This window comes from Haliotis rufescens, unplaced genomic scaffold (assembly GCF_023055435.1).
Source record: "Haliotis rufescens isolate VD_foot unplaced genomic scaffold, xgHalRufe1.0.p SCAF_2, whole genome shotgun sequence".
Classification (NCBI taxonomy): Eukaryota; Metazoa; Mollusca; class Gastropoda; order Lepetellida; family Haliotidae; genus Haliotis; species Haliotis rufescens.
In genome coordinates, this window is record NW_025963890.1 from 53,456,232 (window position 1) to 53,477,163 (window position 20,932).

The 20,932-nt window shown below is 38.8% G+C and overlaps 2 protein-coding genes across 4 annotated transcripts in view; one reads left to right on the forward strand and one right to left on the reverse strand.

Moving 5' to 3' along the window:
• The window catches only part of LOC124140547 (phosphatase and actin regulator 4-like), a 101,744-nt gene that overhangs the window by 74,092 nt on the left and 6,720 nt on the right, over window positions 1-20,932 (reverse strand). For 2 of the 3 annotated variants that reach the window (XR_007222311.1, XM_046508179.2), the window contains exon 2: window positions 18,241-18,282. Coding sequence is in view for 2 of the 3 variants with exons in the window: in XM_046508179.2 (XP_046364135.2) it covers window positions 18,241-18,282 (42 nt within the window). In the remaining variant the exon portion in view is untranslated. Of the gene's footprint in view, window positions 1-6,449; window positions 6,962-18,240; window positions 18,283-20,932 lie in introns of those variants that run through there. The other variant, XM_046508195.2, reaches the window with a different exon arrangement.
• LOC124140575 (syntenin-1-like) overlaps window positions 7,115-20,932 on the forward strand; it is a 31,683-nt gene continuing 17,865 nt past the window's right edge. Inside the window, exon 1 of the mRNA XM_046508230.2 lies at window positions 7,115-7,244. The gene's annotated coding sequence lies outside the window, so the exon portion shown is untranslated. The remainder of the gene's footprint in view (window positions 7,245-20,932) is intronic.

Sequence of the window (20,932 nt, forward strand, 5' to 3'; positions counted from 1 at the left end):
CTATCTACCCTGCATGTCTATATACCATGTATAGTCTTCTATCTATCCTGCATGTCTTTATACCATGTATAGTCTTCTATCTATCCTGCATGTCTATATACCATGAATACAGTCTTCTATCTATCCTTGTCATGTCTATATACCATGTATACAGTCTTCTATCTATCCTGCATGTCTATATACCATGTATACAATCTTCTATCTATCCTGCATGTCTTTATACCATGTATAGTCTTCTATCTATCCTGCATGTCTTTATACCATGAATAGTCTTCTATCTAACCTGCATGTCTTTATACCATGTATAGTCTTCTATCTATCCTGCATGTCTTTATACCATGTATACAGTCTTCTATCTACCCTGCATGTCTATATACCATGTATAGTCTTCTATCTATCCTGCATGTCTTTATACCATGTATAGTCTTCTATCTATCCTGCATGTCTATATACCATGTATAGTCTTCTATCTACCCTGCATGTCTATATACCATGTATAGTCTTCTATCTATCCTGCATGTCTTTATACCATGTATAGTCTTCTATCTATCCTGCATGTCTATATACCATGTATAGTCTTCTATCTACCCTGCATGTCTTTATACCATGTATTGTCTTCTATCCATCCTGCATGTCTATATACCATGCATAGTCTTCTATCTATCCTGCATGTCTTTATACCATGTATAGTCTTCTATCTATCATGCATGTCTATACACCATGTATACAGCCTTCTATCTATCCTGCATGTCTTTATACCATGAATAGTCTTCTATCCATCCTGCATGTCTTTATACCATGTATAGCCTTCTATCTACCCTGCATGTCTATATACCATGTATAGTCTTCTATCTACCCTGCATGTCTTTATACCATGTATTGTCTTCTATCCATCCTGCATGTCTATATACCATGAATACAGTCTTCTATCTACCCTGCATGTCTATATACCATGTACAGTCTTCTATCTATCCTGCATGTCTATATACCATGTATAGTCTTCTATCTATCCTGCATGTCTTTATACCATGTATTGTCTTCTATCCATCCTGCATGTCTATATACCATGCATAGTCTTCTATCTATCCTGCATGTCTTTATACCATGTATAGTCTTCTATCTATCATGCATGTCTATACACCATGTATACAGCCTTCTATCTATCCTGCATGTCTTTATACCATGAATAGTCTTCTATCCATCCTGCATGTCTTTATACCATGTATAGTCTTCTATCTACCCTGCATGTCTTTATACCATGTATACTGTCTTCTACCTATCCTGCATGTCTATATACCATGTATACAGTCTTCTACCTATCATGCATGTCTATATACCATGTGCACAGTCTTCTACCTATCATGCATGTCTATATACCATGTATACAGTCTTCTACCTATCCTGCATGTCTTTATACCATGTATAGTCTTCTATCTACCCTGCATGTCTATATACCATGTATAGCCTTCTATCTACCCTGCATGTCTATATACCATGAATACAGTCTTCTATCTATCCTGCATGTCTATATACCATGTATAGCCTTCTATCTACCCTGCATGTCTATATAACATGAATACAGTCTTCTATCTATCCTGCATGTCTATATACCATGTATAGCCTTCTATCTACCCTGCATGTCTATATACCATGTATACAGTCTTCTTTCTATCCTGCATGTCTATATACCATGTATACAGTCTTCTATCTATCCTGCATGTCTTTATACCATGTATAGTCTTCTATCTATCCTGCATGTCTTTATACCATGTACAGTCTTCTATCTATCCTGCATGTCTTTATACCATGTATAGTCTTCTATCTATCCTGCATGTCTATATACCATGTATAGCCTTCTATCTACCCTGCATGTCTATATACCATGTATACAGTCTTCTATCTATCCTGCATGTCTATATACCATGTACAGTCTTCTATCTATCCTGCATGTCTTTATACCATGTATAGTCTTCTATCTATCCTGCATGTCTTTATACCATGTATAGTCTTCTATCTATCCTGCATGTCTTTATACCATGTATAGCCTTCTATCTATCCTGCATGTCTATATACCATGTATAGCCTTCTATCTATCCTGCATGTCTTTATACCATGTATAGCCTTCTATCTATCCTGCATGTCTTTATACCATGTATAGCCTTCTATCTATCCTGCATGTCTTTATACCATGTATAGCCTTCTATCTATCCTGCATGTCTTTATACCATGTATAGTCTTCTATCTATCCTGCATGTCTATATACCATGTATAGTCTTCTATCTACCCTGCATGTCTATATACCATGTATAGTCTTCTATCTACCCTGCATGTCTTTATACCATGTATAGTCTTCTATCTATCCTGCATGTCTTTATACCATGTATAGCCTTCTATCTATCCTGCATCTCTATATACCATGTATAGCCTTCTATCTACCCTGCATGTCTATATACCATGTATAGTCTTCTATCTATCCTGCATGTCTTTATACCATGTATAGTCTTCTATCTATCCTGCATGTCTATATACCATGTATAGTCTTCTATCTATCCTGCTTGTCTTTATACCCTGTATTGTCTTCTATCCATCCTGCATGTCTTTATACCATGTATTGTCTTCTATCCATCCTGCATTTCTTTATACCATGTATTGTCTTCTATCCATCCTGCATGTCTTTATACCATGTATAGTCTTCTGTCCATCCTGCATGTCTTTATACCATGTATTGTCTTCTATCCATCCTGCATGTCTTTATACCATGTATAGCCTTCTATCTATCCTGCATGTCTTTATACCATGTATAGCCTTCTATCTATCCTGCATGTCTTTATACCATGTATAGCCTTCTATCTACCCTGCATGTCTATATACCATGTATAGTCTTCTATCTATCCTGCATGTCTTTATACCATGTATAGCCTTCTATCTATCCTGCATGTCTTTATACCATGTATAGTCTTCTATCTATCCTGCATGTCTATATACCATGTATAGTCTTCTATCTATCCTGCATGTCTATATACCATGTATAGTCTTCTATCTACCCTGCATGTCTTTATACCATGTATAGTCTTCTATCTATCCTGCATGTCTTTATACCATGTATAGCCTTCTATCTATCCTGCATGTCTATATACCATGTATAGCCTTCTATCTACCCTGCATGTCTATATACCATGTATAGTCTTCTATCTATCCTGCATGTCTTTATACCATGTATAGTCTTCTATCTATCCTGCATGTCTATATACCATGTATAGTCTTCTATCTATCCTGCTTGTCTTTATACCCTGTATTGTCTTCTATCCATCCTGCATGTCTTTATACCATGTATTGTCTTCTATCCATCCTGCATTTCTTTATACCATGTATTGTCTTCTATCCATCCTGCATGTCTTTATACCATGTATAGTCTTCTGTCCATCCTGCATGTCTTTATACCATGTATTGTCTTCTATCCATCCTGCATGTCTTTATACCATGTATAGCCTTCTATCTATCCTGCATGTCTTTATACCATGTATAGCCTTCTATCTATCCTGCATGTCTTTATACCATGTATAGCCTTCTATCTACCCTGCATGTCTATATACCATGTATAGTCTTCTATCTATCCTGCATGTCTTTATACCATGTATAGCCTTCTATCTATCCTGCATGTCTTTATACCATGTATAGTCTTCTATCTATCCTGCATGTCTATATACCATGTATAGTCTTCTATCTATCCTGCATGTCTATATACCATGTATAGTCTTCTATCTACCCTGCATGTCTTTATACCATGTATAGTCTTCTATCTATCCTGCATGTCTTTATACCATGTATAGCCTTCTATCTATCCTGCATGTCTATATACCATGTATAGCCTTCTATCTACCCTGCATGTCTATATACCATGTATAGTCTTCTATCTATCCTGCATGTCTTTATACCATGTATAGTCTTCTATCTATCCTGCATGTCTATATACCATGAATACAGTCTTCTATCTATCCTTGTCATGTCTATATACCATGTATACAGTCTTCTATCTATCCTGCATGTCTATATACCATGTATACAATCTTCTATCTATCCTGCATGTCTTTATACCATGTATAGTCTTCTATCTATCCTGCATGTCTTTATACCATGAATAGTCTTCTATCTAACCTGCATGTCTTTATACCATGTATAGTCTTCTATCTATCCTGCATGTCTTTATACCATGTATACAGTCTTCTATCTACCCTGCATGTCTATATACCATGTATAGTCTTCTATCTATCCTGCATGTCTTTATACCATGTATAGTCTTCTATCTATCCTGCATGTCTATATACCATGTATAGTCTTCTATCTACCCTGCATGTCTATATACCATGTATAGTCTTCTATCTATCCTGCATGTCTTTATACCATGTATAGTCTTCTATCTATCCTGCATGTCTATATACCATGTATAGTCTTCTATCTACCCTGCATGTCTATATACCATGTATAGTCTTCTATCTATCCTGCATGTCTTTATACCATGTATAGTCTTCTATCTATCCTGCATGTCTATATACCATGAATACAGTCTTCTATCTACCCTGCATGTCTATATACCATGTACAGTCTTCTATCTATCCTGCATGTCTATATACCATGTATAGTCTTCTATCTATCCTGCATGTCTTTATACCATGTATTGTCTTCTATCCATCCTGCATGTCTATATACCATGCATAGTCTTCTATCTATCCTGCATGTCTTTATACCATGTATAGTCTTCTATCTATCATGCATGTCTATACACCATGTATACAGCCTTCTATCTATCCTGCATGTCTTTATACCATGAATAGTCTTCTATCCATCCTGCATGTCTTTATACCATGTATAGTCTTCTATCTACCCTGCATGTCTTTATACCATGTATACTGTCTTCTACCTATCCTGCATGTCTATATACCATGTATACAGTCTTCTACCTATCATGCATGTCTATATACCATGTGCACAGTCTTCTACCTATCATGCATGTCTATATACCATGTATACAGTCTTCTACCTATCCTGCATGTCTATATACCATGTGTACAGTCTTCTTTCTATCCTGCATGTCTATATACCATGTATACAATCTTCTACCTATCCTGCATGTCTATATACCATGTATACAGTCTTCTACCTATCATGCATGTCTATATACCATGTGCACAGTCTTCTACCTATCATGCATGTCTATATACCATGTATACAGTCTTCTACCTATCCTGCATGTCTATATACCATGTGCACAGTCTTCTATCTATCCTGCATGTCTATATACCATGTGCACAGTCTTCTACCTATCATGCATGTCTATATACCATGTATACAGTCTTCTACCTATCATGCATGTCTATATACCATGTATACAGTCTTCTATCTATCCTGCATGTCTATATACCATGTATACAGTCTTCTATCTATCCTTGTCATGTCTATATACCATGTACACAGTCTTCTACCTATCCTGCATGTCTATATACCATGTATACAGTCTTCTATCTATCCTGCATGTCTATATACCATGTGCACAGTCTTCTACCTATCATGCATGTCTATATACCATGTATACAGTCTTCTATCTATCCTGCATGTCTATATACCATGTGCACAGTCTTCTACCTATCATGCATGTCTATATACCATGTATAGTCTTCTATCTATCCCCAAAAGTCATGTCTATATACCATGTACACAGTCTTCTACCTATCCTGCATGTCTATATATATACCATGTACACAGTCTTCTACCTATCATGCATGTCTATATACCATGTACACAGTCTTCTTTCTATCCTGCATGTCTATATACCATGTATACAGTCTTCTACCTATCATGCATGTCTATATACCATGTGCACAGTCTTCTATCTAACCTGCATGTCTATATACCATGTATACAGTCTTCTATCTATCCCCAAAAGTCATGTCTATTTACCATGTATACCATTAATACTATAAGCTATTTTTTCCATAGATACCAATCTTCAGAAATATACTTGTGAAAATGAGGTTACATACTTAGCTAATCATGTGTTTCCTTTATATGCAAACAGAAATCACTAATCGTGATATGTCAAACTATTTAAATGCAGGAGTAACTTTGTGATGACATGTGTAAATACGTGCCCTGTGTGAGACGGGGTAAACATGCAGAGGGAGGGTATAGGGAGAGCCTGAAGCTGCATACCTAGGAATGCAGCACAATACAACAGATCATCCCACAACCAGGTGGGCAAACTCTCAGCCTCACGATTGTTGCAGTAATTACACAAGTGGAGAGAACACGGCAGCTACCTGCATATCACCTGACAAATGTGGCACTGCTACAGTGGATCTGTACCCAGAGTGGCATGTAAACACTAGCACATTGGTATTCTCACCCCTTCAATCAACAGGTGCTTGTAGAGGGAGGAAAACAGAACAGCCTACCTTTTCTTTTCCTTCTTCGTCTAAGTCTGACCATGATTCTGCTGATCACTGTTGTGGAAGAGTTTGGGGTATCCACTGGGCCTGAGGCAATGGAGGTGGTAGGGGTACACCCAAGCCCCGAGTCCACTGAGGCATTGGGCGTGTCCCCTTGTCCCAAACCAACAGAGGTCTCGGGGGTATCCCCTTGTCCCAACTCAACAGAGGTCTCGGGGGTATTCCCTTGTCCCAAGTCCTCACAGGAGTTGTCCAAGCCAGGATATACCTGGCTGTCGGAATCTCCCTCCACCTCCGTAGTGCCGCCCGTAGTCAGCTGCCTGGTAGACAAGCAATCCAATAATAAACACAGCCCTCCCCCACTTGTAAAACTCTGTGCGGCCCAGTCGGTATACACTGTGTTATCTCATAGCAGACAGGGATCAGCACAGGACACTGGCCAAATGACTGACAAAACAAACTGTCGTACACCTTGTACTGTCCACTGTTAGTCACTACACCCTCGGGGTAAATGTCATCTTCGAAGGGTTGGTTGAATCAGGTCACATGACCAGTGTTGCTCGCTGTAGCGAGGTTGAATGGTAGAGGGAGAGTCAGACAGAGATAGGAGCATCCACTACAGCCGAGGTAGGTCACGCTCTGGGCTGGAATGTAGTGCTGGCCACGCTCAACTGCCTTTGTATGCTCCCATGTCTAGCTGCCACGGCTCACCCTCTGACCATGGCTAGCCCTGCAGGGACTGTGCATGCCACAAGTGTACCAATGTACAGGAAGTAAGAGAACACCTGAGCACTGACACAGGTAGGTTGCATGTAGTCTACAGCATGCAGGTGTCGGCCGGGACCATGACACTCAACCACTACTTCTCTTCCAACTGACGGGTGTAGGGAATACGGGCAATGTTGGAATTAAATTACTCATTACTTGTCTACACAACGGGAACAGATCACTGTCTAGTTCACAGGGGGAATGCACTCCACAGTAGGGACATCCCTTACTTCATCACAATGGTGGCAAACTAAATCTCAATTAATATTGAATTCCCCAAAGTTTTAATATTTTCACAAAAAACATGATACATGTAAAATATTTAGATGTTGAAAAAGGTTTGTTTTCTTAGTTATCTTAATCATTCCACATGATGATCATCCATTCAGATGTTTTATAATGATAAATGATTCAGGTGGTTTATAATGACTATTGATTCAGGTGGCTTTCGATGATAATTGATTCGGGTGGCTTTCGATGATAATTGATTCAGGTGGTTCACAATGATAATAGATTCAGGTGATTTTTGTAATTGATATAGGTGGTTTCTAATGATAAATGATTCAGGTGGTTTTGAAGATAAGTGATTCAGGTATGTTTTTCATCTCATTGTCATGATTGTGGCAAAGTTAGCATCCTGGTTGGCTAAAATATCTACTACAGGGATAAACCCTTGTTCACAATCAGTAGGCACTATACTTCATGTCATCCACAGCATTCACAATCAGTAGGCAATAGATTCATGGCAAATCAGTGTTCACAATCAGTAGGCAATATACTTCATATCATTTTTTGTGTTAACAATCAGTAGGCAATACACTTCATGTTATCCTCTGTGTTTAGATTCAGTAGGCAATATACTTCATGTTATCCTCCGTGTTTAGATTCAGTAGGCAATATACTTCATGTTATCCTCCGTGTTTAGATTCAGTAGGCAATATACTTCATGTTATCCTCCGTGTTTAGATTCAGTAGGCAATACACTTCATGTTATCCTCCGTGTTTAGATTCAGTAGGCAATAGCTTCATGTTATCCTCCGTGTTTAGATTCAGTAGGCAATACACTTCATGTTATCCTCCGTGTTTAGATTCAGTAGGCAATAGCTTCATGTTATCCTCCGTGTTTAGATTCAGTAGGCAATATACTTCATATTATTAGTCGTGTTCGCAATCCGTAGGCAATAGCTTCATGTTATCCTCTGTGTTTAGATTCAGTAGGCAATATACTGCATATCATTCTTCGTGTTCACAATCAATGGGCAATACACTTCATACTTATAATCCTCAGTATTTACAATCAATAGGCAATACACTTCATACTATCCTCAGTATTCACAATCAATAGGCAATACACTTCATACTATCCTCAGTATTCACAATCAATAGGCAATACACTTCATACTATCCTCAGTATTCACAATCAATAGGCAATACACTTTATACTATCCTCAGTATTCACAATCAATAGGCAATACACTTCATACTATCCTCAGTATTCACAATCAATAGGCAATACACTTCATACTTATAATCCTCAGTAATCACAATCAATAGGCAATACACTTCATACTATCCTCAGTATTTAAAATCAATAGGCAATACACTTCATACTATCCTCAGTAGTTACAATCAATAGGCAATACACTTCATATCATCCTTGGTGTTCAATGTCCACATGTAGTAGAACAGGCCTGTTCTGCTATGACATGCCCCACCAAGGTTGTAGCAGTAACAATATACACTATCAATAACAATCACTGCTGTTGACTCAACATTGTCTTAGATAAACTCAATCCCTTTACGAAGTGGACCAAACTCTGTCACCATAAGTTTGTGAGATGTCCCACTTCACTCTCACCGGGGAATAAATAGGGATTAGTCTTGATTGGTCAAACATGTCACTTTTAGGTATTGGATCCTGGTAAAATAATAGTGGCAATAATAAAGGAACCCCTAGCAATGGAGCAAGTGAGCGTCAACTGGTGTGTTCCCATGAATGACATGTTTCTTATGGGCAAGGTTAGTCACAGAGTGAACGGTCTGCTTCATACACTGATACACTTCACTTGAGGAATCCCTGGTGTATTTAGGCTACAATGGAGGAATCCCTGGTGTATTTAAGCTACACTGGGGGAATCCCTGGTTTATTTAGGCTACACTGGAGGAATCCCTGGTGTATTTAGGCTACACTGGAGGATTCCCTGATGTATTTAGGCTGCACTGGAGGAATCCCTCGTATATTCAGGATATACACTGGAGGAATCCCTGGTGTATTTAGGCTACACTGGAGGAATTCCTGATGTATTCAGGATATACACAGGAAGAATCCCTGGTGTATTTAGGCTGCACTGGAAGAATCCCTAGTGTATTAGGCTACACTGGAGGAATCCCTGGTGTATTCAGGATATACACTGGAGGAATCCCTGATGTATTTAGGCTACAATGGAAGAATCCCTAGTGTATTAGGCTACACTGGAGGAATCCCTGGTGTATTTAGGCTGCACTGGAGGAATCCCTGGTATATTCAGGATATACACTGGAGGAATCCCTGGTGTATTTAGGCTACACTGGAGGAATCCCTGGTGTAGTTAGGCTACACTGTAGGAATACCTGATGTATTCAGGATATATACTGGAGGAATCCCTGGTGTATTTAGGCTACACTGGAAGAATCCCTAGTGTATTAGGCTACACTGGAGAAATCTCTGGTGTATTTAGGCTACACTGGAGGAATCCCTGGTATATATTCAGGATATACACTGGAGGAATCCCTGGTGTATTAGGCTACACTGAAGGAATCCCTGGTGTATTCAGGCTACACTGGAAGAATCCCTGGTGTATTAGGCTACACTGGAGGAATCCCTGGTATATTCAGGATATACACTGGAGGAATCCCTGGTGTATTTAGGCTACACTAGAAGACTACCCGGTATATTTAGGCTAAACTGGAGGAATCCCTGGTGTATTTATGCGACACTGGAGGAATCCCTGGTGTATAAAGGCTACACTGGAGGAATCCCTGGTGTATAAAGGCTACACTGGAGGGAATCCCTGGTGTATTTAGGCTACACTGGAGGAGTCCCTGGTGTATAAAGGCTACACTGGAGGGAATCCCTGGTGTATTTAGGCTACACTGGAGGAATCCCTGGTGTATTTATGCGACACTGGAGGAATCCCTGGTGTATAAAGGCTACACTGGAGGGAATCCCTGGTGTATTGTATAAAGGCTACACTGGAGGGAATCCCTGGTGTATTTAGGCTACACTGGAGGAGTCCCTGGTGTATAAAGGCTACACTGGAGGGAATCCCTGGTGTATTTAGGCTACACTGGAGGAATCCCTGGTGTATTTAGGCTACACTGGAGGAATCCCTGGTGTATTTAGGCTACACTGGAGGGAATCCCTGGTATATTAGGCTACACTGGAGGAGTCCCTGGTGTATAAAGGCTACACTGGAGGAATCCCTGGTGTATTTAGGCTACACTGGAGGGAATCCCTGGTGTATTTAGGCTACACTGGAGGAATCCCTGGTGTATTTAGGCTACACTGGAGGAATCCCTCCAACACTCTAACAAGAGGAAACAATGGGGTGACACTTCTAACACAGATTCCATCCTGCTTCGACTAATTACATGAGTAACGTCAGATGACTCATTTCGGCTTGAGTCACAGTTGTAAATACATGTCATTGTGAACTCTTCTTTCTAATCTAATCTGATACAGCAAGCACACACGGCTGCTATCTTCCCCAGCTGAGGGACCCCCTAACTGTCACATTTCTATTAGTGAAGCCTGTGTCAGCAAACATGTCCCCTGCATCAGTAAACATGCCCCCTGCATCAGTTTTAGAAGCCAACAGATATCCTAAAAAGATATTGTCACCAATTATGTTGACATTTAGGTAGCCAAGTGGCAAGCAGTAGATAAATTTAGGTCACCAATCATAGATTTAAGTCACATTTGGCCACCAAAATGGTCGCTACTTAGAGGCTGAGTAAGGCTGATCAGGCTGTTCACTAATTTCAAAAAACCAAAACCTCAAAAGGCACCAGTTCACCACTAGACTGATCTGTCCCCAGGTATATTCAACGGAATACGGATGGAGGACAGATGGTGGACAGGCTGATTGTTGTATTCCCTGGTTTTTCAAAGTATATAAAAAAGTATTGTATTGGACAAAATGTATTGCAGCTAACTCAGTAGACTTGCACAAGTATCTACGGCAATAATTATTAGTTTAAATCATAAGTTCCAGATTATGTAAATAATAAGAAGATAAGAGACTGGACTGTCCACATACAGTCAAGCCTCGTTAATCCGACACTCGTTAATCTGACAATCGGCTTTATCCAACAGTACTGACTGGAATCAATTAAATCAGTGCTATTTAGACCCATTAATCCGACAGTCCCGCACTCCGACACGGACACACCTAATTCGCAACGAATTGCTGAGATCACTTATTAATCAGTCTCGTTAATCCGACACGGTGATCAGGGTACTCCGTGGTCATCTGCCCGCGAGTACACAGCCCCGTGTTTTGATGCGAGACAGGTTGGTGAGAAGCTGCATATTTCTCAGCTATACACAATAAACAATTACTGCTTTTAATAAACAAAACAGGATTAATCACATGCCTAGATTACCTCAATCTCATTAAAATCGGATACAAGTCCTTGCTACTGCTGAGGACATCCCATTACTAGACACGTCAGAACGACATTTCGCGAACTTTAACCGACCAATGAAATTATTAACAGGAAGTCGACATTAGCCACTAAGAAAGCAGCTTTCTTAAGCATTGCTGCACTAGTTTCAAATTGGCGAATTCCATTCCAGACAATGCTTAAATAAGTAGTTTGAATCAGGACATACAGTCCGTAACAGTAGTTTTGTGTTAAACTTTAGAGGTTCCATGATCAGAAAACATATTCCACTAACAATGTAACATAACAATATAAATATTTCCTTTTTCCTTTTTTTTAATACGTGTTTGAATCGTTATCTTTCATGTAGTTGACTGATTTTCAACCACAAACCGCTGATACTACCTAATTTCATACTTGTTAATCCAACATAATCAACATAATGCAACCAACAATGTTGGATTAATGGGACTTGAGTGTATCTAGACATGCCTATTAGGAGGATAGAATTACTACACATCCACAGACATTTCTTACGAAGTACAGCCTTGGAGCAAGGCTATTAACTCACATGCATTTCTACATGCTTATATCTCCTATGTAGACAACTGTACGACTCAGTGGAGGGAGAGGATCACTTCATGTAATCACAGCTATACAAATACACATGACATGGAGTAGGATAACACCTTGCTTATCATACATACCGTATTCGACGTAATAAGCGCCCGGGGTGCTCTCAAAATTAGAAATAGGGGGCTCTTATTAGAATATTATTTTGGTGAAGAAAAACATAGTTGAAAGATAAATTTCGTAGTTTATGCTGACAGACTGAAATGTTTATGTACGACAGATATATTTTTTTCAGATTTTAATTGCCCATAAATAAGGGTGCATATAACACACGGGTGCGTATTATACCGAATAAATAAGTCTTGTGTACATTGATCAATCGAAAAGGGATGCAAATTGGGCTTGTTCACTAGCCAATATATCAGCAAATATCGCTGTGGGTGCTTATTAGAGCGGGGCGCTTATTACGTCGACTCAGGTATATGCACAATGTTTCAGGGCGACTTCTTGCTCCTTCATCAGGTGATGTTATTGCATGTATCTGCTTGAATAGTGGCACTGTGTATTTCAAGATCTTCTTACTCATTAGCAAGTTATTCCAAGCACCTGTTTACTGAGTGGGTGCAAGGCCTACCCAGGCTAATCTCTGACCGAGCATCCACAGCATGAGGTCATATAGAACAATAGTGGAACACAGGCCCTGTACCTCGGGGCAATATGTGGGCAGAGACCAGGTCAGACAATGCATGTTGTCGTCATAAGAGTGATGTCCACAATTTGACTTGAATGAATAATGTTGTAGATCAGCTAGATCCCAGAGTGGCAGTTAGGGGGTTACAGTGTCTCTGGAAGTGTAGTCACACAAGAATGTGGCAGTGAAGAGGGTTGTTTCTCTAGTATCTACAAACAGAATTTGCTAGGATCTACTGACTCGAATAGATTCGCTTAAAGTGTCTACTGACCTGAATATATTCATTAGTATCTGCTGACCTGAATATATTCACTAGTATCTACTGACTGGAATATATTCGCTAGTATCTACTGACAGGAATAGATTCACTTGTATCTCCTGACTGAACTCACTAGTATCTACTATATGTAGCAGATTTGCACTTCGAAATAATCCCTAGGCAGTCTCAGCAAGTTTTGCAAAGTGTGAAAACAACATGATATGTTTACAAAATCAATAGCGAAGATACAACAGCACTGACAAATATGCACAGGACCCTGAAGTCAACTCAACACCGACTCAGAGTGTCACAAAGTCTGCTGACAAACACAAGTCTGGTCTGTAAACTAGAACCTGGAGATGTCCACTCAGTAATTGCTCCTTCATCCCCATCTCATTGGTTGCAACAACAAACATCAACCATGACTGTGGAAAATATATATTTTATGGAAACAAAATCAATCTAGATTTATATAAAAGCAAATCTTGCTCTATTTGACATATGAAATCAGCATCAGAAAAATTATTTGTCTTCATCGTAGAGAGACGTTTATCTTGTAATAAATTATTTCAAAGACTTTATGTTAGTGAGGTGAGGTGAAATTGGGTTTAACGTCGCGTCCAAGATTATTGCACTTATATAGCGACGTGCATGCACGTGTATGTGTGTGTGTGGCTGCTTGTACTAGTCCGGACTGATGCCGATTTATAGTGCTAGCTCACTGAGATACCATGCCGCAGTTTAACATGAATACCCCACTCAGACACAGTATACTGACTCCGAGCCGACCAGTCCTTGTTTTAGCCCCTTAATGCCGAGCGCCAGACAGGGTAACAACAAGTACAATCTTTTAACGTCTTTTTGTATGACGCGGCCCGGGATCGAACCCTGGACCTTCCGCTCTACCACAAGACCACGGAGGCGGTCCTTTATGTTAGTCTTGCATATCCCTATCTGAACAGCCGCAACAACACACATTTAATCTTTCAAACTGAAGCTCTGAAAACAAAGGAGATCAAACAACGCAAACATAAAACTGATGTCAGTTTCTGTCTCGATCTGAATGTTGGGACAAGGCAATGAACATAAATGAAGCTAAAAAAAAAGTAATTATGAAAACTGGGAAATGTGTATTTCTATTTCCAGGTTAGAATGTAGATTTATGATTGTCAACATATTCAGTGCGACAAGATCTGAAAAAAGAAGACACTTCCCTGGAGGCAAACAACATGACACAACTCAGCACAGAATGTGTGGGTGGGGATGCTAGACCATCCAGAGTTATCTCCCATGAACCACACCACTGTAACAGGATATAATATTACATTGGGTTGCAGGATGTAAATTGTGACAGGAGGTTGATAGAAGACACAATCAGACATTTAACTGATTACAAGTACCCAATTTCCATCTTTCCGACGCAATGAAGTTATCTTACTATAAAAGCTTCCACCCTTGCCAAACTAGGCAGGAATTTCTGAGTTCTATTTAGAGTCTAGGCTAAGTCTAGAATCAAACAAATAATGTGTAACAAAATCAACATCCAGTTCATAAACAGGGCAACGTTGTGCAGATTTCAGTCAATTGCAAAATTTGTAATGCATGAGTATCGCCAACTGGGCGTTGACAGAATTTTAAAAAAAATGTTTTTAATGACCATGCTCAGGTGATTCGATGCACTTCGCAAGATAACACCCATTTTATGACACTATAGATCTTGATTATCGATCAGATCATGGTTACCACCATTTTGTTTGAAACAAATGCAAGTGATATGAGAGGTGGAATCTGACTGGTCAATAGGAGGGACAAAGTGAATGAATGAGTTAAAATTTAAAAGGAGGGACATTAAAGGCACATAAATCGTAATAGCCATTGGTGAGCCATGAAATTCCTGCCTAGTTCAGCAAGGGTGGAAACTGGACTTTTATTGTCAGTCAACTCCTGACAGTGCCCCAAAACCTTACTTTCTGATCAAGAAGAACCTTCATAATGACCATGCTCAGAAAATGTAAAACAATATGTCCAGTGGTTTCTGAAAAGAAGAGACTGACCTGTTTTCACTGAAATGAACCGCTGTGGAAATCATTTTGAACTTTGAGAATGAAAAGTTTCTATTTTGTAGTTAGGGACAGGGAGATGATGTCATGTGATGGAGATGATGTCATGTGATGGAGATAATGTCATGTGATGGAGATAATGTCATGTGATGGTGATGATGGCACGTGATGGTGATGATGTTATGTGATGGAGATAATGTCATGTGATGGAGATGATGTTAAGTGATGGAGATGATGTCATGTGATGGAGATGATGTTATGTGATAGAGACATTGTCATGTGATGGAGATAATGTCATGTGATGGTGATGATGTTATGTGATGGAGATGATGTCATGTAATGGAGATGATGTTATGTGATAGAGATGATGTCATGTGATGGAGATAATGTCATGTGATGGAGATGATGTTATGTGATGGTGATGATGTTATGTGATAGAGATGATGTCATGTGATGGAGATAATGTCATGTGATGGAGATAATGTCATGTGATGGATATGATGTCACGTGATGGAGATGATGTCATGTGATGGAGATGATGTCATGTGATGGATATGATGTCATGTGATGGAGATAATGTCATGTGATGGAGATAATGTCATGTGATGGAGATAATGTCATGTGATGGAGATAATGTTATGTGATGGTGATGATGTTATGTGATAGAGATAATGTCATGTGATGGAGATGATGTTATGTGATGGAGATTGTCATGTGATGGAGATGATGTTATGTGATGGTGATGATGTTATGTGATGGAGATGATGTCATGTGATGGAGATAATGTCATGTGATGGAGATGATGCCATGTGATGGTGATGATGTCATGCGATGGAGATGATGGCACGTGATGGGGACTATGTCATGTGATGGAGATGATGTCATGTGATGGAGATGATGTTATGCGATGGAGATGATGTCATGTGATGGAGATGATGTTATGTGATGGAGATAATGTCATGTGATGGATATGATGTCATGTGATGGAGATAATGTCATGTGATGGAGATGATGTTATGTGATGGAGATTGTCATGTGATGGAGATGATGTTATGTGATGGTGATGATGTTATGTGATGGAGATGATGTCATGTGATGGATATGATGTTATGTGATGGAGATTGTCATGTGATGGAGATGATGTTATGTGATGGAGATTGTCATGTGATGGAGATGATGTTATGTGATGGTGATGATGTTATGTGATGGAGATGATGTCATGTGATGGATATGATGTTATGTGATGGAGATTGTCATGTGATGGAGATGATGTTATGTGATGGTGATGATGTTATGTGATGGAGATTGTCATGTGATGGAGATGATGTTATGTGATGGTGATGATGTTATGTGATGGAGATGATGTCATGTGATGGAGATGATGTTATGTGATGGAGATAATGTCATGTGATGGAGATGATGTTATGTGATGGAGATTGTCATGTGATGGAGATGATGTTATGTGATGGTGATGATGTCATGTGATGGAGATAATGTCATGTGATGGAGATGATGCCATGTGATGGTGATGATGTTATGCGATGGAGATGATGGCACGTGATGGGGACTATGTCATGTGATGGAGATGATGTCATGTGATGGAGACGATGTCATGTGATGGAGATGATGGCACGTGATGGAGACTATGTAATGTGATTGAGATGATGTCATGTGATGGAGACTGTCATGTGATGGAGATGATGTCATGTGATGGAGATGATGGCACGTGATGGAGACTATGTAATGTGATGGAGATGATGTCATGTGATGGAGACTGTCATGTGATGGAGATGATGTCATGTGATGGAGATGATGGCACGTGATGGAGACTATGTAATGTGATGGAGATGATGTCATGTGATGGAGACTGTCATGTGATGGAGATGATGTCATGTGATGGAGATGATGGCACGTGATGGAGACTATGTCATGTGATGGAGATGATGTCATGTGATGGAGACTATGTCATGTGATGGAGATGATGGCACGTGATGGAGATGATGTCATGTGATGGAGACGATGTCATGTGATGGAGATGATGGCACGTGATGGAGACTATGTAATGTGATGGATATGATGTCACATGATGGAGATGATGTCATGTGATGGAGATGATGTCATGTGATGGAGACGATGTAAAATGATGCAGGAGATGTTATGTGATGTAGATGATGCCATGTGATGGAGACGATGTCATGTGATGGAGATGATGGCATGTGATGGAGACGATGTCATGTGATGGAGATGATGTCATGTGATGGAGATGATGTTATGTAGACATCATTGACATGTTCAGCAGATTTGGAGAAGAGACTTCAGACCCGTGAAGATCCGGGATAGAATAGGTTTTCAGCAACCCATGCTTGCCGTTAAAGGCGACTAATAGGATCAGGTGTGTCAGGCTCGCAGTCATTGATCCCAATTGCATGGATCGATGCTCATAATGTCAATCACTGGATTGTCTAGACTAGACCAGACTGGATTATTTACAGACCCCCATCATGTAGTTGGAATATTGCCGAGTGCTATGTTAAACAACATTCAATCCAATTAGTGTGAGTGAAAATGCTGGCAATGTAAATTAATTCTATTTACATTGATTGCCTTCCTGCCTTTTGTCTTTGTCAATCATCCTCTGAGACATAAAGGACAATGTGGCAAACTTCTCAGGAAACAACTCCATTGTGCAATCTTCCATGCTGTAACCCTAGCAGTAAGCAGAAGATCTATGGAGCAAGGGAGGCTACTTATGCTCACTTCATTCTAAAGTTGTCGATCTATGAGGCAAGGGAGGCTACTCACTCTCAGTTCGGCCAATTGTGTTGGTGCTCCAGCTGGCGTCGGCTGTAAAAGACAAAACACAAGGTACAATGTACTCTGAGTCAGGTGAAGTCAGGAGGGAGTCGGGTGAAGTCAGGTGAAGTCGGGTGAAGTCGGGTGAAGTCGGGTGAAGTCAGGAGGGAGTCAGGTGAAGAGGGAATTAATGTGATGTTCAAGATTATTGCACTTATATAGCAAAATGCATGCACATGCGTCTGTGTGGCTGCTTTTACTAATCCAGACTGTCTATTTCATCATGCCTGTCCACTGAGGTACCATGCCACAGGTTCAGGAATTGACTAAGGCCGTGATTCCGCGATATTCTCTATTCTCGCATAGTTGTCATCGATGTCACACCAAAAATCGCGTACATCTTCAGTGTTCCCCTTTACCAGTAATTACCAGTTTTTTACCAGTAAAATTAGGCTTGGACCGGTAATTCATGTGACTTCCAATACCTGCATGACCTGTGGACCGGCAAATAACGTACCTTAGAAATAGTTTATTTTTATTGCAAGGAAATAACATCTCTCTTTGCTTTGGAGTCAAATATATATTTACAGCGACTTAGTCTCAAAATATTATATAAAAGGAGAAATTGTGACTGTACTTTTTGTGAATGACATGTAGATGTAACTATACTATGTCAGAGATTACGTCATTGCAATGTTAAAAGAATTAAAAACAGGTAATTTTCATACGTTTTGTATTTATTGAAATTTGGGACAGACAAAAATTAGGGGGGACTGGTAATTGTTAGAGTTGCCTGTCCACCAGGACTGGCAGTTTCAAAGCAAGTGGGAACACTGCATCTTTCAATAGTTTTATCTACGTACCTAAAAATGTCAATAAAAAAATCAAAACAGCGATTTGCATACTCGCAACATAGCATGCTATCTCTTACTGTACATAACCGATTCCTAGCTTTGCATCAGCTGACAATGGTGGAGTGCGCAACATTTTTTATCTGATTGGCAAAATGAGTGTTTGTTTTGGAAACCTAAACTCTTTGGCAGCGCACGAAAAACGTTTTCCATAATCTACAACACCAAGTCATTTAACATATTTTTTGTCACTTAAATCCCAGCAGAAATCAAAGACGTACATGTATGCACAGAAAAGGTAATCACGGGTTAAGTTTCAAAACACAAGCAAAATTTCGATTTTGGAATGATGACAAAACAAAAACTAAATGAATATATCTACAACTCTTTCTCCATAATAAAATATAAATTTCAGATCACAAATGATCGTATTTTTGATGAGATTCACAAAGCCTTTAGATAAGACGGGACTAGTGGAAGAGTTTTCATGAGCGTACCGACGTGCTAGAATGGCCACCATGTGTGAATTACGACTTTTGACTATTTCTTGTGGCATAACAGCAAGTTGGATTTAGCTTTTGAGAACATTCTACGATACGTTTGCTTCCAGATTTATCCATAAAAATTGAAAACTGTGATGTAATCATTCAAATGTAACGCATTGTGAATGTCAACAGTGTTTTCAACTTCCGGTTACTCGTAAACATTTTATGGATGCTGCACATGGCAAACATGCCGCCTTCTGTGTGAAATAAATGACTTAATTTTTGCTAATTAAACAAGAGGGTGAAGTCATTGTATAATGAACTGTCACTTCTAATTATTCGAAAAGTCCATATTGATTTCATTTGATTGGGTACCTGGTCTCTGATACGGTGATCACTACAAACGGAAATAGGACAGAAAGAAACTGTAACATTATTTACAACAGTCGCTTTTTCATGTCATCACTTTGAATATTTGATGTTAGTTAACATATCTCCTAAACAATCTATAATTATCCTCGTGAATTATTCCTCCTAAAGTCAACAATAAACAGAAATATATAAATATTAATACTAATCATGCTAATGTAATTTCTCTTAATACTAATGCTAATATTTTAGATAATCACAGTGGATTAATAAGTGGTCGAAAATAGGATATATATATCCTTTATATATATATATATATATATATATATATATATATATATATATATATATATATATATATATATATATATATATATATATATGTGTATAATCAAGTAACATTAATTTCAACATAATTCGAGTCAAAAAAATGAAAATCAAATACAGTTTCCACTGTGTGCAGACAAAATATCTCTGAAAATTAGCAACATCTATTGAAGCCTTTAAGGGCCATTTGATTTTTCTTTTTTTCTTAAAACTTCAAGATGTTATGTTGAAATTTCAAGATACATACAAAGTTAAAATTTTAAGAAAATTATCTTAAAATTTCCACCTAGTATCTTGAAATTTCAAGATACTAAGTAGAAATTTCAAGATGCTAACTTGAAATTTCAAGATACATAAGGTGAAATTTCAAGATAATGATCTTGAAATTTCAAGATACTTAGTTGAAATTTCAAAATACTAAGTTGAAATTTCAAGATACATACTAAGTTGAAATTTCAAGAAAGTATTTTAAAATTTTAACTTAGTGTCTAGAAATTTCAAGATAGTATCAATATAGGTCACAGAGATCTATAATCGTTAAAAATATATCAATAAAATGTCGATAAATATCAAAGAAGTGACAATAGTCCAAAAGAAATCAACACATTTAAGGTATAACAAAAACAGTTGCTTTCTGTCTTTGGCAATCATGTCAATTGACATGATTAA